The sequence below is a fragment of the Geotrypetes seraphini genome, chromosome 1 (assembly GCF_902459505.1).
Source record: "Geotrypetes seraphini chromosome 1, aGeoSer1.1, whole genome shotgun sequence".
NCBI classification, from domain to species: Eukaryota; Metazoa; Chordata; class Amphibia; order Gymnophiona; family Dermophiidae; genus Geotrypetes; species Geotrypetes seraphini.
The window spans coordinates 372,799,587-372,825,674 of NC_047084.1; the positions used below are offsets into that span (position 1 = coordinate 372,799,587).

Below are 26,088 nucleotides of genomic sequence, written 5' to 3' on the forward strand. Positions count from 1 at the left end.
TCCTGCCCCATCAACTGCCAAGAGTGTCAGAAGATGGGCTTCCGCCCATCAAAACAGCATTTGGGCTTCCAAGCATAGAGGAGCACTCTAGGTGCCCCTTTGGCAATGGACACAGGCCCCCACCAATGCGTTGTCCGAGGAAACTCGAACTGCTTTGTTCTGTAAAGTGCTCCTAATTCCTGGAGCGCCAGGTGGATGGATCAAAGTTACAAGAAGCTAATCAACCACTTTCACTGGGAAAGGGGCAGGCGTTCCTGAATTGGACACCTATTGCAATATGGCCTCCCCACCAAGCTGTAAAGGCTAGTGTCTGTCATTAGAATCACCTATGAGAAAATGCAGAGGGGGAGAGCGAGACAGACTTTGTTGTCCCTCAACTCACACCAGACTCTCAGGTATTCCAGGCTCTGCATCAGTTCTAGGTGGCACTTCTGGAAGCTGACCACCCAGTTGAGCTTCTACAGCACTTGGATCACTCGGTGAACTGCTAGCCTCCCTTGGATGCAGACTGAGCTCTGATTTGCCAAACGTCCAGGTAAGGATGTACTTGTATACCCATCCTGCATAGGCGAGTGCAAATATTACCATCACATTGAGGAAGGTCTGTGGTGCTGTGGCCAGCCCGAAGGGCAAAACTGGAACCAGAAAACTTCCTGTGGTCTGGAAAAATGGGAATGTGCAGTTCTCTCTCTGTAAATTCAGGGAGGCAAGAAATTTTCCTTGGCGCCACTGATGCAATCACCAACCTCACTGTCTCCACTCAGAAACATGGCATTTTGAGGGCTGCATTCCCTGTTATGAGGTCTAGAATTGAACTCCAGTCTTCAGAGCCTCTCTTAGGCACAGTGAATTATACCGAGCATCTGCCGGAGTCCGAGACTTCCTCTGGGAGGGGCTCTATGGCTTCCAGGTCTAGCAATCTTTGCACTGTGACTGTGACTTTGGCCACTTTTTCTGATTTCCCTGCAGGAGAGTCTATAAAAAGTCTGGGAGGGGACAAAAGAACTCAAGCTTGCACTCCTGCCATATAATTACCAGCACCCAGCAATCTGTAGTGATCTCTGTCCATGCCACCCAATAGGCTGATAACCTCCCTCAGATGCATAGAAGTTTGGCTGATGGCTTGGCATCACAACTGCTTCCTTGGAGCTGTGGTGAAGCGGGATCCTGAATATTGAGGGTGCCGAGCCCCTCCAAATTTTTGTCTGGAGTTCTGAAAATCTCTGGCCCGGAGTCCCTCCCGAGAACTGGCGGAATCACCTGGAAGTCCAAAAATTACTGCGACCTGTCCCCTTAGGGGCTCGAGGCCTACTGCCAGTAAGGATTTCGGTCCTGCACCCTGGTCATAAGATTATCCAGGCCTTTCCCAAAAAGTAACTCAGTTTATTCAGGAATCCCTCTCCCTGTCTGATCCATAGCATCCTGTGGGCGGACATGGAGTAAGCTGATATTTTGCTCACGACTCTGAAAAGATCATACAGATCATTAGGCATATGATCCACCCCAGTCATTAAGAACGGGAGATCTAAAAAGGGCTCATAATTTTAAAAATGCAAATTTAAGAGCATTATACCAAGAAACCTCAGCTATAGTCTCCTGGTTTAGGTTGTGCTTCCTTGACTGTATTATCCAGACCTATTTAACTGTAAATCACTATTGCCCCTGATGCAGGCATCTGTTGTCAAAACACATGTTGGGCTACTGAAATATTTACGTTGTGCTGGACTTATGAGAAATAAAGGCTTTTTAATTTCTAGTGAGTCTTATGGGTTTCAGCTGCTGTTCTTTTGTAAATCAAATTGGTATTTACAGCAGGGTTTACCTCTCTTAGTTTCACTGGACACCTATTTATATCTCTTTTTTTTTCTTTGTAGGTAAAGTGAAGTGAGGAGTAGACAAACATGTTAAGGTTAAAGGCCTTTGTTGTCAAATAATCTGTAGAATAATTTTTAGAGAGGCCAGTAGAGCAGCAGATTCAAGCACATCCTACTGCGGCCTGTCAGGAAGCATTATTTATTCATTCATACATTTGAACAGTCTGGCATGAACCTGCCATTATTATTATTCTGAGGTGTCCTTTACTCACACAGGTAACAGACACAAAACAGTGTGAAAAGCAGTGATCACACTCTTCAGCTCCTCTCAAGTGTTTTTACACATATATTGTGAAATGGGCTAAGTCATAAAGAAGAATAGAGTTCATATTTCCTTTTCATACATTCTAGCCATAGGTACTTCACAGCACTAGATATATCCACCGCTCCTTAATATAAATATAAATATATATATATATATATATAGTAGAGAGTTGCACGGGGACAGAAATCCCACCCGTCCCCGCCAGGATCCTCTCCATCCCCACCCATCCCCGCAAGGAATTACCTCCATCCCTGCCTATCCCCCATAAAAAGCAACAATTACTTCTGACAGGATCATCAATTCCACAGTTTCTTTTGTGTTTGTGCTGCTGTTTTCCTTGTGGAATCTCTTTGGTGGAACCCTTTTTTGTTTTCTGTTCAGGTAATTAACTTATAAACCCCCTCTTTTACTAAGGCTGACGTGTCCATTATATTATATGGACGAACCCTGCTTCCAAAGCCTTCCATCCCTGTGGGAGTCCTGTTGGATAGAGGGGGGTCCCCATGGGAGTCCTGTGGGCCAGAGGGGGGTCCCCGTGGGAGTTCCATGGGTTAGGGGGAATTCCCACAGGAACTCCGCGGGACCCGCGAGATTCCTGCGATCCCCGTTCCCATGCAGACCTCTAATATATATATATATATATATATATATATATATATATATATATATATACATACACACACACACACACAACAAGCATACCTGAAAAACTCTATGTACACTTCTCCCTCTGTATTCGTGATTTCAGCATTCGTGGTTTCGATTATTCACGGTTTTTAGCTTGCTGGCTCCTCCTCCCAAAATACATCAACTTGCATAGAGAAATCGCTGATTCCCAGCACTTTCTTCACCATGTTTTGCCCCTCCTTCAGAAACAGGCCAGGTCTAAGTTCTCTGGAGACAGACCATAGCTGACACAACCTTACCTGGGCATGCTTGAAGTCTGTCCAGTCAGCACTGATATTCAGCATTAAATGGATAAGGTTAGTCATGTAACTCTGAGCGGCTGAAAAGCTGGCCTACAATTACCTGAACAACTTTTATTCAAGTACATTTAGAATATGCTATTAGCTCCTAAGCATGAATATTTTAATAGTTTTGTTATGTGCCTTGTTCTACAAGCAGTATATTTTTATCCTGATTTTCTGAGGAGAGGCGACCAAATTATCCTCTTTACACACAAATGTTTTTCATGCCACTACTATTGCTTTGTTAATTCCAATTTAAAATCTTGCACATGCTAAAATGGTCCACATTTATAAGGATTTTGAGAAAAGGAGCAAACCATTTCATCATGCAAGACTGCATGCTTCCTGCCTTAAGTCAAATAGTTCAGTCCAATTTCCTTCTTGTAGATCACATTATTGTGCTATGGGACTCCCTTAGCAATTCATTTGGAGTCTCAGCCCATGAAGGCATGGCTGGAACTGCAGGCTTGGCCAGGATCTTAGCAATCAGTAGGCCATATATCAAAAGCCTGCCAAGAAGTCTCCAATAAAAGTGGCATACTAAGAACTCAGGCTCACTGCTTCAAGTGCAGTTGCCTGACAGGACACAATTCTAAATGGGTTACAGCAATTTTCTAAGCACCACTGCCTGCCAGTACAGAAAAACAAACCAGAAAGGAAAGACAGATTACTACTGGCAGAACCATAAAGCAAAGAAGCAAATTAACTTCCAAAGCAGCAAGTATTTTCTTACTTCATTCTACAAGTAATCTTGATTAATCACTATCAGAGGAAGGACGTTGTTTATGTGGTAAAACATTTTAGGCTTTGTTTATCCAAGTTGCTCAACAAAGGCATAATGACTCAAATTTGGCCCATAGCTTATCTACACTCTGCTGCAGTGTTTTTCAACCTTTTCAAGCCAAGTACCCCCTAAGCCTAACTGAGAACCCCTGCCCAAACTCCGCCCCAGACCTGCCCAAACTCCGCCCCAGATCCGCCCAAACTCTGCCCCAGACCCGCCCAAACTCCACCCCTGACTCTGACTTCCATAATAATAATACTAATTGTAATGTAATTTCTTCCATCCATTTCTCATATACACACAATATAATCTTATTAATACTTAATGGTAACTGCAAAATTTAAAAAAACACAAAGCACACTGTACGCAGAGAACATGTTAATTATTTATATTCGGGGGGTTTTCAAAGATGTCAAGGCAGATGACTTTAAAATATGCAATGTCACCTCAGTAACAACTATAGAAAAATAGACAGCAGATGTAAATTCTCAAAACTGACACATTTTGATCACTAAATTGAAAATAAAATCATTTTTCCTACCTTTGTTGTCTGGTGATTTTTCATGAGTCTCTCGTTGCACTTCCTTCTGACCACATCCAATATTTCTTTCTTTCTGCACTCAGGCCCAACAATTGTCCCTTCCTCCCTCCCTCCCCCGAAGCCACGCTGAAGCCTGCCTGCCCCCAAGCCAACCCGCCACCTGCCCGCCGATACCACTACTGCTCGCTGCCCGCCCACTCCATTTAATTACCCCCCAACACACACACACATACTGCTGCCGCAACTCCAAAAGGGCCAGGTGCATTCAGCAATTGCATGCCACTGGCCCATACGCCTTTCCCCGACATAAATTCTGACGTCAGAGAGAAGATCTGGGCCAATCAATCGGAGCATCAATGTTATCTGTGTCTGGTGTAGTATTATGGAATGCCCTGCCTGGTATTTTGCGACTCTGTATTGGGAGGATGAACTTTAAGAAAATGCTGAAAACGCAATTATTTGCCAATGCCTTTCAATGCTAATGCTTATTTCTTTGATAATATCTTCTTTAGATTTCCCTGTCAGTAATGTATGATTTAAAGCATGTTGTATTTCTGAATTGATGGTATTAAACTTGCTTTACATGCTAATGTGACTAGGTATGGCTATCTACCTTAGAACTGATCATTTGATTTGATGTGTATGTGGTTTTGCCTTGATTTTTTTATATTTTATTGGGGGGGATGTCTATGATGTTGTTCCTTAGACGCAATGGTCGGGTCGAATGGTGTAAGTGGATAGGGAGTGGTAGCCTTGAGAAACCCCTTTGAATTATACGGGTGAAACATGTTGGTGACTCTACCCCGTTGATAAGCGTCTTTTGCACAGCTAAGTACTTTTAGTAAATATTTATTTAAGATTAACATTAAAATAAATTATAACTATTCCAAGTATTTAAAGCAACTATTAAGCTGGATCCGATGACGAGTGGGAGCATAAAGCCCAGCACTATGAGAGCAGTTTGAGTGCCTGGTGGCCCGCTGAGGACCAGTAAGACAAGCTGTAATGTTGGATGAATGAAGTACGGCATGAATGTGAGATAAATTCTTGCATTTGATTATATATGATGTTGTTCAGACATGTCTACGTTATATGTGGAAATCGTAAGGAAACAAGATTTTATGTATGTGACTTGGATGCGGTATATAAATTTTTAAATAAATAATAATAATAAATAAATATAGGTCATGCACATTCACTCTGGATATCTTGAAAACCAATGAATGTGAGCCCGCCAGGACAGACAGGGAAAAATGCTTGAGTACCTGGATAAATTCATGTAAACTGTTTTGAGCTCCCCTGAGAGAATGGTATAGAAAACTGAATAAATGAATGAAAAGCCACTATATTCAGTTGCACCTTAATTTAGGGTTACCAGATTTTTATGCAAAAAAGAGGATATGTGGCCCTACCCCAATCCGCCCCCGGCCTCACCCCATTGTGCCCCAACCCCACACAAACTTCATCTCTTCTAGGCTGCATCTGCAGATGCCCTCCAGACGCAGCCCTGAGCTCAACACTTTTCAAAACCCGGACAACTTGCCGGGATTTGAAAAGCCATCCGGACACCTGGACAGTCCTCTAAAAAAGAGGACATGTCCGGGTAAGCAACGTATTCCTTCTTATTCTTAGAGAAACACCACTCAGCAACAGTTAAGGGAGTTCAAAGGCCAAGGGTAGAGGTCTACACTGCCTTGAGAATAACAATCAGCCTTTCTCTGTTTCTCCCCTCCCCCAAAGCTGTTATACCATAAAGAACAAGAGGCTCAATTGGGGGTGGGGGGGGGGGGGGGGGCAGGCGGGGAGTGAGTAATGTGCTTCTGCCCAGAAGGGAGAACAGGTCAACTTCACTGACTGGCATCTTCACAAACCATCACGCCCAGTCACACTCAGTGGCCAGAAGATGACTCAGCAAGTCTCTTCTGCCAAAGCATTTTTTTTTTCCTATCCTTCCTTGCTCTAACAGCAGCATCTTAATATTGAAGACAGGGAATACTGACAGAATTCTGGCTGCAGAAGCTTATAATAGGGAATGTAAGCAACTGTGAGGACAAAAAGGAACAAGGCACTGCAGTGATGGCCTATGCCAGGGGTAGGCAATTCTGGTCCTCGAGAGCCGGAGCCAGGACAGGTTTTCAGGATCTCCACCATGAATATGTATGAGATGGATTTGCATGCACTGCCTCCTTGAGATGCAAATCTATCTTATGCATATTTATGGTGGATATCCTGAAAACCTGACCTGGCTCCGGCTTTCGAGGACCGGAATTGCCTACCCCTGGCCTATGCTAACAAAAAGGGAAGAGTAGTCCAGTTGATAGATATGATATAAATTGTACTCCTTTACTGTGATAGTTCTCAGCTGTTCAGTACTTCTTCAATGTAGTAAACCCAATAAGGCAGTGATTTTTACCTTAGTCCTACAGGCTACTACAGGCCCATGACTACTCTGGTTTTCAAGATATTCCTAATGAAGACAGAGGAGATACATTTCCACACTTGGGATCTAAGAAAGAGATTAACATACACAAGAGCCTAAGAATAGCCTTATTGGGTCAGACTAATGATCCATCTAGACCTGTCTTCACAGTGTCCAATCCAGGTCGCAAGTACCTGGCAAATAAACCCAAATAGTACCAACATTCCTTGCTACCGATCCAGGGCAAATAGTGGCTTCCCCCATGTCTGTCTCAACGGCAGACTGTGGACTTATCCTCCAGGAGCTTGTACAAACTTTTTTTTTTAAACCAGCTATATTAACCGCTCTTACCATATCCTCTGGCAAAGCATGCCAGAACTTTCTCGTATTCTCTGAATGAAAAAGTATTTCCCTGTAACTTCAGCCAGTGTCCCCTAGTTTTTGTAATTTTGGGAGTAAAAGTGATGTGAAAAATCCACCCACGCCAATATTCATTCATTTATTTAGCCCATCCTCCCAAAAGAGCCCAGAATGGGTTACAGGAGCACAGAATGGTCAAGATAATACAGACAAGATGTAATAGGAAGGAGTAGTACAAGTCGAGGTACAGTAGGTAAAACATCACAGATACATTAATTTACAATACATACTTTGGTGTGGAACTTAGACAAATGGCTTAGTTGGTGAGACTATTAGAGTTCTTTAAAGCTTGGTCTTTTCATGGAGCTGGGTTTGTGAAGAGGAAGGTTTTCGTGGCCATAGGTCATCAAGTTCTCTAATACAGTGGTTCCCAACCCTGTCCTGGAGGACCACCAGGCCATTCGGGTTTTGGGGAAAGCCCTAATGAATATGCATGGGGCAGATTTGCATGCCTGTCACCTCCATTATATGCCATCCAACAAGAGGCTAGAGAAACTGGGCCTCTTCTCCCATGAGAAGAGAAGACTGAGAGGGGACATGATCAAAACATTCAAGATATTGAAGGGAATTGACTTAGTAGAGAAAGAGAGTCTGTTTACCCTCTCCAAGGTGAAGAGAACGAGAGGGCACTCGCTAAAGTTAGAAGGGAAAAGATTCCGTACAAACAAAAGGAAGTTCTCCTTCACCAAGAGAGTGGTAGAAATCTGGAACACTCTTCTGGAGGCTGTTATAGGGGAAAGCACCCTTCAGTGATTCAAGACAATGTTGGGTAAGTTTCTACTGGAACAGAACATATGCAAGTAAGGCTAGACTCAAATACGGCACTGGTCTTTGACCTAAGGGCTGCTGCGTGAGCGGACTGCTGGGCATGACGGACCACTGGTCTGACCCAGCAGCGGCAATTCTTTTGTTCTTGTGTTCTTTTGAGTAATAGCTCATCAAGAGTAGACATAGGGGAGATAGGAGTTCTGTAGATCAGTATGAATACAAGCTTTTTATTGTGTTCTGTTGAGAAGATGAGACATTCAAGGTCTTGCAGAGTCATGGGGTTTATGAGAAATGGATTCAGTTTGAATTTGATGATGACTGCAGCTACCCTCCCCTCTCTCCCCTTTTGTCAAGGCAGGAGCATGCTAGTGCTTCGCAGGCATAGAACACCCAGGGTGGCCCCGTTGTTATCTTTTAACCATGTTTCTGTTATCAGGAGGATATCCAATTTGTTGTCAGTGATGGTGTTTGTTATGATGAGGTCTTTTTTGAGGACTGATCTGGTATTTACCATAGCTGAGACTAGGTTCATTTTGGGCACATGTACTTCGGTCTTTATTATTTTGAGGTTGGAGGTTCTAGCTGGAGTGGGTTTTTTGTGAGTGTTATTTGCTAGGTCTCCATATATGCCTTGGCCAAGATGACAGGTATTTGGAATGGCATCATTTGAAGGAGAAAAGTACTAGCTAAGAGGAGGATACTTGGGTTGAATTTTGTGTAGAGGTGCAGAGGGCATTTGGGCATAGTTACTGGCCTGGTCCTACTTGGTCCACATGAAGGGTCCTTTGACATGGCCCTACGACAGGATAGGCCCACCTAGATGGCAGCCCTTTATGCTCGAAGGTAGCTGGGCAGAATTTCACTGGTGCTGGTGCTGGGCCCAGGGCTGGAAGTATGGAGGCAACGAGACGTCCGGTGAGGTAAGGAAGGACACGATGGCTCAGTCTTCCTCCTTACCTTGCTGGCCATCAGGCGGTGAGCAGGATTCCTGGCCCTTTATGGGTCAAAGGTAGCTGAGCAGGACTTCACCGGTGCTGGGCCCAGGACTGAAAGTATGACGGTGACAAAACGACCAGTGAGGTAAGGAGGGACGCAAAGGCTCAGCCTTCCTCCTTACCTTGCTGGCGATTGGGTGGTGAGAGCACGATTCCTGGCCCATTATGGGTATTTTTCACTATTATTGCATATGTCACACTGAATGGTTTCTGATCTTTAAGCAAAATGTAATATTAGACAAAACAAACCTGAGTAAATACATAACACACTTTATATATCATCACATCATTTATTTAAGATCACATCACTGTTGAGGAATCTTATCCCACTCTTTGTAGAATTGCTGTAATTCAGACACGCATAGGTTTTCATGCATGAATTTTTCAGGTTCTGTCACAGCATCTGTATTGGATTCAAGTCAGCTGAATCTGATTATCAATTAAATGTGGTCAATTGGTTGACCGAGTAACTAAGGGAGCATTATTTTGCACATAGGTGATGGATAACTTTTTTCCTTAAATAATGTATTTTTCGCTCTATAAGACGTACCTGACCATAAGAAGCACCTAGCTATAGAGGAGGAAAAGCCAAGAAACAAAATAATTCTGAACCACCACCCTGCCTTGTAACCTGTCCCACCTCTGGTGGTCTAGTGGTAGGCCGGGACAGGGCAGGTCTAGTAGCAGGCAGAGACAGGGCGCAGGCAGGCACCTACCCAGGCAGTCATGCAAGCAGGCCCCTGCATACCTTTTTTTAATCCAAGCAGCAGGCAGGCAGGCAGGCAGGGCCTCCCCCCACCCCGTACCTTTTTTAATTCTGGCGGCAGGCAGGCAGGGCCTTCCCGTACCTATTTTTAATCCCGGTGGATTCATTCTGTGCTGATGTCTTCTGGCAGCGTTTAATCCTGGCGGCTGCCTTCTGTGCTGATGTCTGTGGCAGAGCAGTGCACCTAAGGCAGGTGCGAGCTATTCATGCACCTGCCTGGTCCTGCGCTGGTTTCACTGAATGGATGCTGTCAGTTCTCGCAAGTGAGCGGCATAGAACCAGGCAGGCATATGAATAGTTCACGCATGCCTTAGATGCGCCGCTCTGCCGCTAGACATCAGCACGGGAGACAGCCGCTGGATTAAAAAAGGTACTGGCAGGGGGGAAGGGGGTATTCACTCCATAAGACGCACCCTTATTTTCACCCACTTTTTTGGGGGGAAAAAGTGCGTCTTATGGAGCGAAAAATACGGTACATGATGCAATAATGTAAAAACTGTATTTTGTGTTTATTCAAGTTCCATTTGTGTAATATTTTGTTCAAAGACTAGAAACCATTCAGTATGACATATATTTAGTAATAGGAGAAAATATTTTCACATCACTGTATGTATATATTAATTCATAAAACTCTAATACTAGAAGAGGCATAGGACCTGCAGGACTGGATTGAGAATAACTGCAACAAGGCAATGGACAATTTCGGGAATGGTATGAACTTTGTGGATCAGTGGTGGGGGGTCATTTTCATTTATATGGCTACAAATCAAGGGCTCCTTTTAAGAAGCCATGGTAGCAATGCTGCTGCAGTATAAGCACCGAAGTCCATTCAATTTCTATGGGCTTCAGTGCAGTTATCGTGGCAGCATCGCTACTGCAGCTTTGTAAAAGGGGCCCTAACAGCACTTGATCATAGAAAACACAGAAAAATTACATAGCAGAAGAATAAAACATTTCTAAAAATTAATAGTTCAATATTCAGCCATGGTGTCAATTATGGTTTTGTTTTGTTTTTAAAGTGCCATACACAGCATCTTTAAAAATATTTAAATCTTTATAGTGCTACTGAAAATTAATGGATAGGGATAGTCCTTTTGAATATTGGGCCATAACAAAATGATCAAAATGTACAATAAGGCGGAAATCCAATAGAGAACCTCGAAGTAGGAAGAAACAACTTTTGTCTTTTTAACATTCTAAAGATAGCTTTGAAACCTGCGCAATAATTTAGATGATGTCATTAACACTTAGAATAAATGCGCAAGCGCGGCGTTTTGAATTTGCCAGCGCCATTTTTTCGTGTGATAAACTAAGCTAAGTTACACAGTAAGTACGTCTTGTTTAATTTTCGAATGATTTCTTGCACTATTTTTCATATATGCATGTCACAAGTATATTAATATACTTATTGTTATCTTTTGTAGCTAATTATTTCACGACCCCTGATGAAGCCCACTCCGTGGTGAAACGGGTCCCGTAGGGCGTTCTGCCATTCAGCCATTCTGGTCACAAGTCATATTTCTAAAAGATAAGTGCTCGACTTTTTACACTTATTTATTGACTATTTATTGCATACAGCACTTTATACAGACTTGTAGTACCAATTGTATACACTTAACTATTGCTTGATGAAAGAAACCCTATATACCTGTAGAAGTTTTTCCTCAAACACTTATGTGTTTGAAAAAACACAGGTCTCTGAGAGCTTTAGAGTGTATTTCATTTGCAAGTATTTTCATTCACTAAAGTCCTCACTTTTGAATATTGGGCCATAACAAAATGATCAAAATGTACAATAAGGCGGAAATCCAATAGAGAACCCCGAAGTAGGAAGAAACAACTTTTGTCTTTTTAACATTCTAAAGATAGCTTTGAAACCTGGAGCAAGGTAAGTCTGCATCCCTTTTCCCTCATCAACAAATTTTGCCTCCATCCCTCATACTTCTGTTTCTCTCTTCTTCCAAGGCTACAAGCCAGAAATGAGTCAATTACTTCTTTCTCCTCAAAGGGTCAGGGGTCCTGGCACTTGCTACTTCCTCTTCCTCCCTCCTATGGTAATAAATTCTCATGAGTGCAACAGAATTTTGTCAGTCCCTTACTCCCTTCCTCTCCTCCACTCTCTTTCAGATTCTTTATCTCCTCTTTCAAATTTGAGCTGATGTGACTTTTGTCACACATTACCCCTCTCCTTAAATCACTTCACTGGCTCCCTATCTGCCTTTGCATACAGTTCAAACTCATAATACAAGTGTGTTCATTCTGCAGCCCCTCAATATCTCTCCTCTTCTCCTTACACACCTCCCAGAGAACTCCGCTCCTCAGATCAGCTGTTTTTGGCTGTACCCTTCTCCTCCACTGCCAATTCCAGACTTCATTCCTTTCATCTAGCTGCCCCCCCTCTACCTGGCATAAACTGCCAGAGTTTGTCCGCCACACTCCTTCCTTTCCCTTACCCACCTTTTTGATATAGCCTTCAATCCATAACCCTACTCCCCCACTGCCCACCACCCTAGCCAGCAGATTAACCATTCACCGTAACAGTATCCCCCACCCTGGCATCCTGTTTGTCTGTCTTGTCTGTTAGCTCCTTCGAGCAGGAACTGTCTCTAAATTGTGACTCTGAGCAGTGCTGCATACGTCTGGTAGTGCGATAGAAATAATTAACAGTTATGGTAGTAGCAGTAATAAGCGACCACAAGAGCGAGTAGCAAGTGCTTCTTTTGCTGCCTGTGGTTTATTGACGCACTTACGTACTCAGGAGTCAGGCTTCCTTCCAATTCACAGTTGCTCCCACACATGGAACACAGTGCTGGCTACACTTTTAAATGAACCATGTGAACCTGCCTAGACTGAAAGCCTCGTGTTTTTACCACCCTAGGAAAGGTGACTGGGGAGAGTGCCCATTCTTGCTATAGTTTTGTGTACAGCAATATTTCTCAGAATTCATGCTTAAAGGCTTTGGATTTTATTTTATTTTTTATTTTTATACAGGTATGTTACCAGGGCAGGATTAATTCGTCAAGGGCCCCTAGGCACCCAAGTACACAGGGCCCCCTGCCCCGCCCCACTCCACCATGCGCCCAGGCGGAAACAGGAAGCTGCGTCAGAGGGAAGCTTTGGGCAAGCAGCACCGCTTGCACAATTACAGTTCCCGTTGCCTTTCTTAGCCGCGTTGCTTGCTTGTCTTACTTTCCGTCGATGGGGGGGAGGCCCACGTTGCCGATCAGGGGGGCCCGCGTTGCCGATCGATGCTGGAGGGGCCCATCGCCATTTGGAAAAAACAATGTTGATGCCCTCCTTCATCGAGCCCCCCTGACCACTTTGGGCCCTAGGCACGTGCCTACTTGGCCTATTGGTTAATCCTGCCCTGTATGTTATGAGTACGTATTTTCTATATGCAATGAAATCAAGGGAGGAACAGCCCTTTTCCAAAGATTATACCGAGTATGACAAAGCAATAGAATGTAACTGGCTTTATCCCCATGGAGACTTACTGAATTCCTTCTACTTTACCATGCTAATCATTTAGGGCTCCTTTTACGAAGGTGCGCTAGCATTTTTAGCGCATGCTACAACGCCGCGTGCGCTAACCCCGCGCTACATGGAAAATACCAACGCCAGCTCTATGGAGGTGTTAGCGTACCTTCATAAAAAGGAGCCCTCAATGGGAACTGAGCAACCAGCTATTTCTAACGTATCTCCATGTCTCATTCAGAAAAATTAAAGCCTCTACACAACCTCGTTATTATTATTATTATAAATTAATAAAAACAATTACCAACGATAATTTATGAAATAACCTGTTGCAATGTCTATCTCCCTCTGTCCCCACCACAGGTGCACATACATTTTATAGAGTTTTCCATCTGGGTTAATAATTATAGCAGCCATTCACTAATATTCACATCCCTAGCTGAACAAGAGTGGCTAACGAGAGCAACTTGTTGTTATTCTTTCTAGAAGCGGATGGCTCGGTGTGAAGTATCCTTGAAGGATCCTACTGAAACAGGATATTTAGGGATTCCCAGTAGAGAGGTCCCAATAATGGTGAAAGAAAGCCAGGAGGGTTTACGAGGAAGGCAAAATAAAAAAACCTCAAATTTTCTCTGTCTTCTCAGCAGCCTGTAGTAACAAGAAAAAAACCCCACAATTTGAAGTGTCTGTATACAAAGGCTAGAAGCCTAAAAAATAAAATAGGAGAATTAAACTATATAGCACTGAATGATGAGGTAGATATAATAGGCATCTGAGACCAGTGGAAGGAGGACAATCAATGGGACACTTTATCTCAAGGATAAAGTAGATCAAATTGGAGGGAATGGAATCGAATAAAATAAACTTTTTGCATGACATAGATAGCAGTGTGGAATCCATATGGATAGAAATCCCATGTATGAAGGGAAGGGATATAAAGGAAGGGTTATACTACTGTCCCCTGGGACAAAATGAGCAGACAGACGAAGAAATGTTTTCAGAGATTAGGAAAGCTGGAGAAATGGGCAACAGTATAATAATGGGTGATTTCAATTACCACAATATCAGAAAATCTATTCTCTTCTGCTGGAGAGATATTATCAACTAAAACCTAACCCACCAGTGGAGAAAAAAGACCTCACTTTAGTACGAGGAGCTTAACATATCAGGCAATGCTGAAAACAAGTAAGCTTGATTCTCATCATTGGTCTTTAAAAAACTCCACTTTGGTTGGGAAGGTATAATAGTCCATACTTTTCCGCATCTAGTAAGAAAGGTGTTCATCACAAGGGGTAGAATCAGTTTTTGTTATATCATATAAATAGTATTTATTGTTCCAGTTGTACTTCAACATAACTAATCTGCAGCAATCTCTCTTTAACCATTGGTCGCAACACACAGCATAAACAAATCAGTCCCAAAAGCCAAATGTCTATATCAGTTACTTAGCTTATCAGTTGTCTTGCTCCGTTACACCAGTTCGCTGCGAAGCATAATTCCGAAAAGCAATTCTACGGCAGCAATATTTGAGAGCTGATAAGTTAAAAGATGAAAACGTCCAGAACTGCTAAGGTCTTCCAGTTTCCTGGAGAAGAGATCTCAAACAGTGCTACATTACACCTTTATGGAGATGTCCAAGAAAGACTGGTGGACTCAGATGTACTTCACAAATATCCTTTATTTCTTCAGACTAATAGCTCATTGACTCGACATGTACATGTTTCGGCCAAAATGGCCTGCCTCAGGAGTCTTGCAAGTCTCGTAGTGAACTGAAAAACAGGTCCACATAAAGGAATTTGTTCAAATTAACCACACACAGCTGTAAAAAGTTGAAAGCTCCGTTCAAAGTGCTGGAACGAGGTCACGCCAAATGCATTCACAAAAAGACTCCTGAGGCAGGCCATTTTGGCCGAAACATGTACATGTCGAGTCAATGAGTTATTAGTCTGAAGAAATAAAGGATATTTGTAAAGTACATCTGAGTCCACCAGTTTTTCTTGGACATTTCCACTTTTTGACGTCCACTTTTGTGTTTGTGGATTTGACTCTCCTGTTGTGGCACTACATTACACCTTTAACCATTTTGCTGGACATATAAAAAGTATCCCCAACCAATTATTTTCTTGTTACACGGCTACTTATCTTAATGTTACGTGCTAGCATCTTTATTAACTGTTACCAGTACAAAATGTACATACCTTCTATGAAATCAGATGTTGCATAAAGGTGTCGGTGAGCATTACTTGTATCATCTGGGTTGTTTAGTGCCTCCAGGGCCACTTCGACAGCCTCCACCAACTCATCTCTTTTGTCTCTTCTCACAGGTTTCTCCTCTGGATGGCGTGCCAGTCCAGTCTCAAGCTGGTACACTTTCTGAAGGGTGAAACTCTCAAAGGGCACCACTGCATACTCTGTAGGCACTTTCACACCGATGTGCAGTTCTGCCTTGTCCATTTGGGAGTGCAAAAACTCCAGCAGGTCAGCCTGGGTCTTTTCAGGACTGCCATGGTCAAAGATCACACCCTGAGACTCACCATAGTGGTCCTGCATGCTCTTCAGCAGCTCGCTGCGCTCCTGGAGTTCATCCTTCAGCTGAGCAATTTGCTTTTTCAGGCTCGTTATATAGTTGCGCTGGTGCTCCTCCCGCTCCTGCAGGATTGCCTGGTATCCTTCCTTCCCTGTTGGGCTGTTAATCCTCAGCAACACCAGCTGTTTATCCTCTGCCTTTGGGGTGCAGGCCAACAGATACAGGATGGACACTGAACAGCAAAGGAGGACAAGGGCGACTGCTACACGAGAAACCCATGCTAGCAGATTTCGACGTATCATCCTTGTTTAGAAATCCACTTTGTATTCCAAAGCATCTACAGTATATCACTTTGTACAGCTGGATTGGCCACCAAGAGAATGGGCTGCTGGGCTTGATGGACCATTGGTTTGACCCAGTAAGGCTGTTCTTATGTTCTTAGCCTTCTGTCTCCAAATATCTTTTATAAAAACACACATATACATGCACGTGTGCATTCACTAGACTGCAGGATGCACACAATGGAGTCAACTTTCTTCTAGAGTGCACATTTCACTCTATACACACACACAGTTATGTAAAAACTCCACCGTCCTAATAGCCAAGCAGCAGGCAGGCAGCTGTGAGCTGTGTGGTATCTGCTGACCCTCCCTGAAACTCTCATTGTCGTCATATCAGTTTTCTGTGCTTAGCAAAGCGGAACCTATGGAAGAGTCAAACAAAGACGGGTTAGCCATGAACTTGAAAAATTCCAGCATTCACCTCTGTAGCTTAAATGATCCTCCCGTTTCGACAACTTCTGTACAATTTACAGCACAGAGCTCATCAGTTAGAACTAGGTACTCAAGAACTTATTGTGCCGAGTCCTCTTTGTTATGACTAAAATATATACTTTTGCAGCCACTCAATGGATTATAAACATGGCTGAAAGAACATAATGCTTATTAATCGCTGGCTTTAATTTTCTATAAAGAACTTTAATCCAGTATAAGTCAATATCATACGAAAAAAAGTATCAACTGGATCATAACATTTCGAATCCCTCTATATGTTGTTTAGGACGCCTCAGCCCCACCACTCCACCACTGCAATAGATTTTTTATTACAACGGGAAGGCTGTGTGGTGCCTCATCATCGGCAATCCATTATTTAACTTTTTGTTTTGTTTTTTTAAGTAGTGAATCGCAAGTGTTCAAATGTTTCTCAACCGAAACTCTTTGAGTGCAAATTGCTGAACTTAGTAAAAGTATAAATATACACTTATCTCAGCCACCTTGGGAGCCAGACCCGACATGTTTCGCACTACACGAGTGCTGTCTCAAGGGTCTCCCGGGGCTGCCGCTGTCATCCGACTCCTGTTTTAATTTTTTCAGTGATCAAAATTTCAAAAAGATCAAAAAGATCACTGAAAAAATTAAAACAGGAGTCGGATGACAGCGGCAGCCCCGGGAGACCCTTGAGACAGCACTCGTGTAGTGCGAAACATGTCGGGTCTGGCTCCCAAGGTGGCTGAGATAAGTGTATATTTATACTTTTACTAAGTTCAGCAATTTGCACTAAAAGAGTTTCGGTTGAGAAACATTTGAACACTTGCGATTCACTACTTAAAAAAACAAAACAAAAAGTTAAATAATGGATTGCCGATGATGAGGCACCACACAGCCTTCCCGTTGTAATAAAAAATCTATTGCAGTGGTGGAGTGGTGGGGCAGAGGCGTCCTAAACAACATATAGAGGGATTCGAAATGTTATGATCCAGTTGATACTTTTTTTCGTATGAAAGAACATAATAGCAGCTGAAAAAAATACGGATTTTGCACTCAGCGTAAAAACATTATGATGTGTACATTAGCTCTAATCTATTGGTGATAAGGGCTTGGCAATGGGAAACTGAATAACCTTTGAAATCATTCACGCCCCCCTGAAATGTTGTAGCATATACAATTATTAAAAAGGGTATGAGGGGGAAAATCACAGGGTCCTTTACCTCACCAATTAAGAATGCTTTGAGCAGAGCTCATTAAGCAAAATAGCTACAATATATCTCCACCAGAGGCCAATTACCAAATTATACCTTCATTAGAGATTATTGTTTTAGCACATCAGAGAAGGCACAGATGGAAAAGCACACACAAAGAGGCAGTAAAGGGAAATTAAAGGTTGTATTTAACTTGTATGCAAGCTACTAAAAATTCATACTCTTAATACTTGTCCATATTGTTTCGTGCATTAGGACAGTATATCTCTATGTCCACAGAGGTGTCCCTTCTGCTTCATAGGCTACAGCTTTCAGTTAATGGTAGTCTTTGTTCATAGAAAACCAGTCAGTCTTGGTATCTAGAAAATAAAAATTCCCTGAATGCTTGAAATTAGAACCTGCATAGACACTACTCGCTTGACTTTCCAATTTCTTAAGGGCCAAGGGCAAAAGGTCACTGCAGTGAAGGTTGACTATGTCAGCAAAAAACAAAAAAATCAAAACCACTGAAGGTCTTTCTTTAGCTGCTACAGTACCAAAACACTCATTCAGGATAATATTATTGGGGCAATTCTATAACATAAGCACCAACATTTACATGTAATTTACACATGCAAATATTTAGAATTAGCATATCTGCACATATATGCCAGCATGCCACTTAAGTACTATTCTGCAAATATCTGCTTAACTTATACAGTGCATATTTGCAAGGGATGAACACAGGAGTGGAGCATGGGTGGGACATAGATGGAGCTTCCATTTATGCACCTAACTTACAGAATACTGTAAATTGTGGTACCTGCCGCGCTTAGGCACTTGTACTTATACCAGCTCCGTAGCTGGTGTAAGTGCTCACCCTTAAATGCATTAATACTTCATTATGTTAATAGCCTATAATGGAAAGCAGGTGCCTATACTCCTTTGTAGAATAAGATCCTATTGCAAGCTCTCTCGACATCTGATTCTAGGTGCCTTATTATAGAATTGCTCCCTAAAGGAATAATTCTATAGGGAACAGCCAAAATTTAGGAGGCAAGAATGCATGTAAATAACAGTATTCAAAGGGCCAAATAATGGCACTGCAGATGTTGCAGCTCTTCTAAGTTGTTATTCAGTGCTGAATATTTAAGCATTTTCCAACTAAGTTTGGTTTGATCTACTGTACATTTGAGACTTCAGCCTATTTGGTGTATTGTTGTCATTTGGGAATCCATTCCTTTCACTGAATGTGGACAATATGGGCTAAATTCTATGTATGACACCCCCCAAAAAAATGGTGCAGAAAAAAAGCGCTATTTATTTTCATGGTTAAAGTTAGGTACTGTTTATAGAATAGCACTTATGCTTGGGAACCACAATTAAATTTAGGCCCAGCCATTTATATCAATGAAAATGTGCAAATGTCTGAGTCTAAATTTGAGGAGAGGAATGTTTTTAAGAGTTTTCTAAAATGCATATTAGAGGTTGAGGAGCAGACTAGTTGACTCCAATCTGGATCCTTTGAAGCAGCTTGGTAAGCTAGGAGCTTGGATAAGAATCACTTGTGGGTAGAACCTTTAACTGATGGAAAAGTAAAATAAATGATTGAGGTCTTGTGGTTCACCCTGGTCTGGAGAAGGGAAACTGATTGGTTAGGTAGGAGGGTAATAAACCATTAAGTGCTTTGTAAAAGAAACAGCCCAGTTTGAATAATACTCGGTTTTCCATTTTCAGCCAGTGAAGTTTGTGATAATAAGGAGTAATGTGGTCAGACTTTTTCAACTGCTAGCAATCTGAACATTTAAGTGTATAATGTGCATGTACATGTAGGCACCCAGGTTACAGAATTGCCCTTTTAGCGGCAGGCCTAACTTTACATGTATAGGCACCAGCATAATCGCTAGACAGATGCATATACAGTGATGCAAGTTGAACAGATAGTGCTGCTGAATATAAGGCCCTATGTATATCCTTTTGAACTGGGTTAAAACACTTGCTATAGTAGGCCAAAGCAATTGGTTTGAACAGTACGCTTATAGCTATACAAACCCAAAAGCACACAACAATCCCCCTCTTTTACTAAGGCGCATTAATCGATTAGCGTGCGCTAAACGCTAACGCATCCTTAGACTAACATGCATGCGTTAGTATTTAACGCACGCTAATCGGTTAACGCACCTTAGTAAAAAGAGGGCCAAAATGCTCAGAAAAATATACAGGAAAAGTCAGCTGCATCCTATGATGTAAAAAAAAAATCTCTCCCAGTGCTAACTAATTGGTTATAGTGTTTTCACGTTGATGGCTTTCCTTGAAACTGTTGTATCACAGGTGCAAGTCAAAACAGCATAGTGCATACGTCTGAAGGAATCTTTCTTAAAAAAAAAAAAAAAAAAAAAAGAGGTTCCCATTTACAAAACTTCATTAATTGTTTAATAAATAACCACTAAAGGACAGATGTTCAGCCAGTTGGCTATGGTGAGCATTTTTTTAAATTTTATTTTAACTGCTGAAAATCTGGGCGACGCAGCTGGCTGACTCTTATGTGATCAAGTGTTACGAGTATATTTGGCACTTAACAGACTAAGCAACACTGCATAAAGATAGGACTGAGTTTTATGCAGTCTGATTTGACCCCTTAACTGAATATCGTCACTTAACCACACGAGTGCCAACTCCAGCCCCCCAGATCACCCACAAAATTAGCCGGTACTTTATTAAATTGTTCCGAGTATCAACAACTAACATGGCAGATAATACAAAGGAGACTGTCCAGATCAAATTGTCCCCATATTACTTTTGCTTCTGAATGAGGAGGACGTGCTAGACGAGGGGGAGTGGACAAACCCTTGCATCTCCAGTTTGGCTACTGCACAGAGGACAAAAGTAGCTCAGTCCTGGGAGAATGCAAGGGAATGTTTCATGAACTGAAAAAAAAAATTAATTACATTAGACAGATTTCACTGAGTTACTGTGCACAGCTCCTTGGGAGGGAGAGAGGAGGAAGCAGAGACTGATTTCTGTTAGGTCAGGAAATGGTATTCAGAGTACATAACACTACTGTGCCAGTGTGCTTTAATTTGAGTGCACAAGAAACACAACCATTGAGAGCATTGGTTTGAGGAGAATTTCAGTCAAAGGATTCATTGTGCTAAAAGCTTATAAATCAAGAATACCCCTCAGTGTCTTTACATGAATAACCTCAAAGTAGCAATATGGCCATAACCTGGTTATTGAAACATCCAAGGGTGCACTCAGTTGCCTCCTTAGAGCTATATACAGAGGTTTTCTTTAACAGTTTTTCCTTGGCATCCTTATGGGGGTCAATATTCGTGACTCTATGATTTATTTTCTTAGATTCTGCAAAGCATGTGTTCTTAGTCACATTCTCTATAAGTTGTTAAGTTATTGATTCTATAAGTTTTATGTTTTGATCCTGTAGCATGTTATTGACTCTATTCTCATTATTAACTTTATCTTTATATACTGCTATCCCGTAATAGTTCAAAGGAGTAATAGATTTCATGTTGCTTATCCCAGTTTACGGACTTTTCTTTTCCTGAACACACCTTATTTTTTAAATAGAGTTTAATGAGACATTGACACATTTTTGCCCATTTGATCCAAATGTACTACTTAGTAGCTTCATTTCATATCCCCTTGTCCTTGTATTTTTGGAAAGAGTAAACAAGCAATTCACATCTACTTCTATCATATCTTCCCCCCCCCCCCCCCCAGCCTGCATCTTCTTAATTGTCACCAATAATTTTGTTTATAGAAAAAATGGTCTTAGATTTGATGATGTATGAGGCTATTCTCATTTAGACGCATGTCTGGTGCTTGTCACCTATGAGATTTAGCCTGAGCCAAAAAGTTTCCACGATTTAGGGTGGGCTCATACTGATATCTTTGACCTTAACTTCATTATCGCTCTTATATTCAGCAATGTTGCAGACTTCTGGCTCAGGCACAGGGGGGATTTAGCCAATTTTAGGAACACTATAAAAATGAATACATAAATAAAGAAATATTCAAAAGGGTTCTGCTAACTGGGTATCTCCTGGTGAGGCCAATATTCAGTGGCGGTATAACAGGGCCACTGAATATTTCCTCCGATGGCCATGGTAACGTCTAGAGAGCGTCGGGGCAAGCTATGGGAATTGTTGGGGAGGAGCCAGCACTTTTCCAGGCAGTAGTGATTTTCAGCACCGGATAACCATCCATATAACTTAGGACAGAAAAAAGGCTGTCTAAGTACTCGTACATGCAGACTAGCACCTCAAATGTGGTGTACAATCCTGGTCACTGCATCTCCAAAAAGAAAATCAGTTGAATTAGAAAAGGTAGAGCGAAGGGCAACTAAATGATAAAGGGGATGAATGATTTCAGCTCAGAGAACAGAAAGCTGGGGGGGGGGGAGAAGATATGATAGAGGTAGATGTGAATTGCTTGCTTACTCTTTCCAAAAATACAAGCACAAGGGAATATGAAATGAAGCTACTACATTTGGATCAAATGGGCAAAAATGTGTCAATGTCTCATTAAACTCTATTTAAAAAATAAGGTATGTACAAGTTCAGGAAAAGAAAAGCCCGTAAACTGGGATAAGCAACATGAAATCTATTACTCCTTTGAACTGTTACGGGATAGCAGTATATAAAGATAAAGTTAATAATGAGAATATCTTGCCAGGTCCTGGTGACCCGGATGAGTCACAGTTGGAAGCAAGATGCTGGGCCTGATGGACCTTCATTCTGTCCCAGTACGACAATGTGCTTTTATGATTATGGCCATATCAATAGAAGCTGAATATCACCACGACCTGCACAGCTGTAGTGTTGACCCCACAACCCAGAACTGCCACTGAATATCTGGATGTTCTTTTGCCATGCGGTGGCCGGTCTTTATAAAACTACCCCGACTACCATTGGCTGAATTCTAGTCTCGTAATTTTTAGATCTTATCAACGACATGCCTCAGCTGTAAATTAACTGGATTTCTTTTGCCCTTATTTATTACACCGCTTGCTTAGTCTGCAAACTGAGCATCTTCACTATTTTTACTTTGGAAAACATATCTTGACAACTAGGCTGTAACTTTAACTCCTGCACTACATACTCCCAAATATGAGTGTATTGAAGTGCATACATATGTCAATGTCAATTTACTGGCTATACACTACTTTATAAAAAGGCATCAAAATGCAGAGGCATATAGTTTGAAGGTAGACACACACATGAGTGTAGTACGGACGGGGCACAAAGTTTTGTATTTAGATTATGGAATACTACCGTGTTTCCCCGATGGTAAGACACTGTCTTATTTTTTTTTGGAAGGCCAAAATATGCTCTAGGGCTTATTTTCGGGGGGATGCCTTATTTACCCATGAAGAAGACTACAGTACACAGTTATTGTTGAAAAAAAACAGAATTTTATTACCTGTATTGGATGTTCTGGCCGTGAACAAACTCCTGCAGTCTCCGTTAGGGAGGGATGAGGGAAGCTGCCTGTGTTTCCTGGCGCGGAGTCACGTGCGCGCGCTGCAGTCCTGTCACTTCCTCCTCTTCACTTCATGACGAGGCGCGGCACGCAGCCATGAAGGCAAATACGGTAGACGGAGGGACCACACGGAGTCACCCACCGTACCACCCGATTCGGGTAAGCGCAGGTATCGGTGGGTGGCTTATTTGCGGGGGGGGTGCCTTATTTTACATTTTTTTCTAAAAAGGGGGGGCTGTCTTATTTGATGGCCCTGCCTTATCATCGGGGAAACACGGTATATTTTACGTATATGTTTAAGTCATCTAGGTATGAACATTTACACCAGCTTTATGGCTGGTGTAAATGGTTGCACCTATTATACTCATGCATTTGTACTTCTATGCTGCTAGTCTATAAAGGAAAGTAGGCCCCTAGTTCTATAGATTTGTGTGCATGAAAATCAAGGTTGTTCACGTCCAAAATCTAGGTGTTATCACAGGTTCTCATTTTTCATTTAAATCTCAGTCTATATTTATTTATTGGGATTTATTAATCACCTTTATGAAGAGATTCACCCAAGAAAGTGTATATCAGGTATAATTCAACATATAACTTACAGTTTTGTTAACAGCATAACAGTAGTAAAAAGATCAAATATAAGAACATCAGAACAGCCTCACAGGGTCAGACTAATGGTCCATCAAGCCCAGTAGCCAATCCAGGTCACTAGTGCTTGGCCAAATCCCAAAGAATAGTAACATTCCATGCTACCGATCCAAGGCACCTAAAGCTAATCCCTCCCTGCCCCAAAGGTATAAAGGGTGAGGGGGCGAGACAGTTTGAATAACAATGCACTAAAGAAATAAATACTTGTGATAAAGGAAAGCCCTCAGTCACACAGCTTGCACAGGATTCAAACCCTTGAGCTCCAGCTGTCACATGTATAACCCAATGAAGAGTATTAACTGTGAAACATCCCTGGGCTAACCTTATGTGAGTTAAATATAATGAAACCAGTGCACAAACCAATGTGTTAAATGTGAAAAATCAATACTAATAAATGTAGCAAGTTGTAAAAACTGTCTCTACCCCTCATCCGGGGAAAGTGAGTGACCAGAATCAGCCAAGCAGGCACAGGTGAAAAACAAAATCAAATGCAGGAAGTACTTAGCTTCTCCAATGTAGCACAAAAGTAGCCAGGCAAGATGAAGCTCGTCCAACGGGACTCCGTTTCGAGGATAAAAATCCCCTTCCTTAGGAACCGGCCAAGCTATGACCAAGAAAGGTTTAAACAGGTTTAAACATCGGCCCCAGATTTGAATATGAGTATGGGGGTGATATATCTATTTGACATAGATTACAATTTGATTGATTTTAAGTGCTTTTATAGTGTAATATGACTATATAATATGTTGAGCTTATGTATGGCTTAAAAATGAATAAAGATATTTTTTTTAAAAAAAAATAAAGATAGATACACTAAGGGCAAAAAAATCTAGAAAAGGTAATTTTAATCAGACTTGGTGGTGTGCAAAAGCTAGATTCTATGAGAAAACTAGTGCTGCCCGAAGCAAGTAAAAAAAAAAAAATTTGATTTGATCTACTGAATTGATTTTTCAATTTGATTCACTTTTCTTGCCCAATCAGGAGGGTTTTTTTTTTTTTTTGTTTCTAACATCCTGGTGGATTTTGTAGCCTTTCCACGCCCACCCACCCACAAACCCACACCCTGCCTTTGCCCTCTCCAACCCCACAATGGCGCTGTGGTGTAAACAAAATAAACAAAAAAGACTTTTCCTCTCTCTGTTAGACCCTAGCTCATTCTCTCTAACACCAGCTCTGGCAGGATACACATTTCAAATCTGACATATTGTAATCACAAAACAGAAAATAAAATTATCTTTTCTACCTTCCACTGTGTTTCTTTCCCACTGTCTATCATCTCTCTTTCTATCCCCAAACCTTGTGCCCTGAGTCAAATCTCTCTATTCCCCTCAATGCAGCATCTTTCTCTTCCTCTCCTCCATTAACATGTACTTTTCTTTCTCTCTCCCCATGCACCATCTCTCCCTGCTCTCTATCCTATGTCCAACATTTCTCCCTCTCTCTTCTTCATGCAAGTCTCCCTCCCCTCTACCATATGCAGTATTTCTCTTTCTCACCCATTTCTACTTCTTTGTTTCATTTCTCCCTTCCTCTCCTCCACCCCAATTCTTCCTCTCTCCTTTCTCCGCCCATGTACAGCATCTTTCTTCCCCTCCTATTCACCTGAAAAGCAGCTTTCCATCCCTCTCACCCATACCCCTGAGCAGCAGCTTTCCATCCCTCCCTCCCATCCCCATTTGCAGCAGCACTCCATCGACCCTTACACCGTGATCTGACATACTTCCAGGCCTCCCAAAGCAGCAGCAGCATGGCGGTGGGCAGCCTTGAAGAGGAAGTACTGCGAACAGGCAGATTGCGGCCTGCCACATCATAGGGAAGGCCTCGGCAGGGCATGCTGTGAGCAGCCCATTCAGAGTGCTGCCTCTGCTGACCCACCACTACTGCTGCTGTTTTAGGAGGCTCGGAGGTATGTCAGGTCTCACTGGGGGGGGGGGGGAGGTTGCTGAATCAGCGAGTCTGATTTTTTTTGGACAACGAATTGATTCACCAAAGTGAATTGGTGAATTGATTCAAATCGGCAAATTGGGCAGCACTGGAGAGAACCTGCAGTAATTTTTTTCAAGCACAAGTACTGATCAAGCATATAGTGGTAGTGGGGGAATGATATTACAATAAACTCAATTTTATATATTAGAAAATAATTTGAGAAATGTATTGCTCTTCACTGTAATTTTTCAGAGCAT

General features: G+C 42.1%; 1 protein-coding gene across 6 annotated transcripts in view; it reads right to left on the bottom strand.

Annotated features, from left to right (window-relative positions):
* CSGALNACT1 (chondroitin sulfate N-acetylgalactosaminyltransferase 1) overlaps positions 1-26,088 on the bottom strand; it is a 306,262-nt gene that overhangs the window by 116,535 nt on the left and 163,639 nt on the right. For 3 of the 6 annotated variants that reach the window (XM_033915299.1, XM_033915282.1, XM_033915291.1), the window contains one exon: positions 15,473-16,504. In XM_033915299.1, the coding sequence (XP_033771190.1) occupies positions 15,473-16,103 (631 nt within the window). In that variant the 5' untranslated portion in view covers positions 16,104-16,504. Of the gene's footprint in view, positions 1-15,472; positions 16,505-18,000; positions 18,480-26,088 lie in introns of those variants that run through there. The other 3 variants (XR_004536554.1, XM_033915269.1, XM_033915275.1) reach the window with 2 other exon arrangements.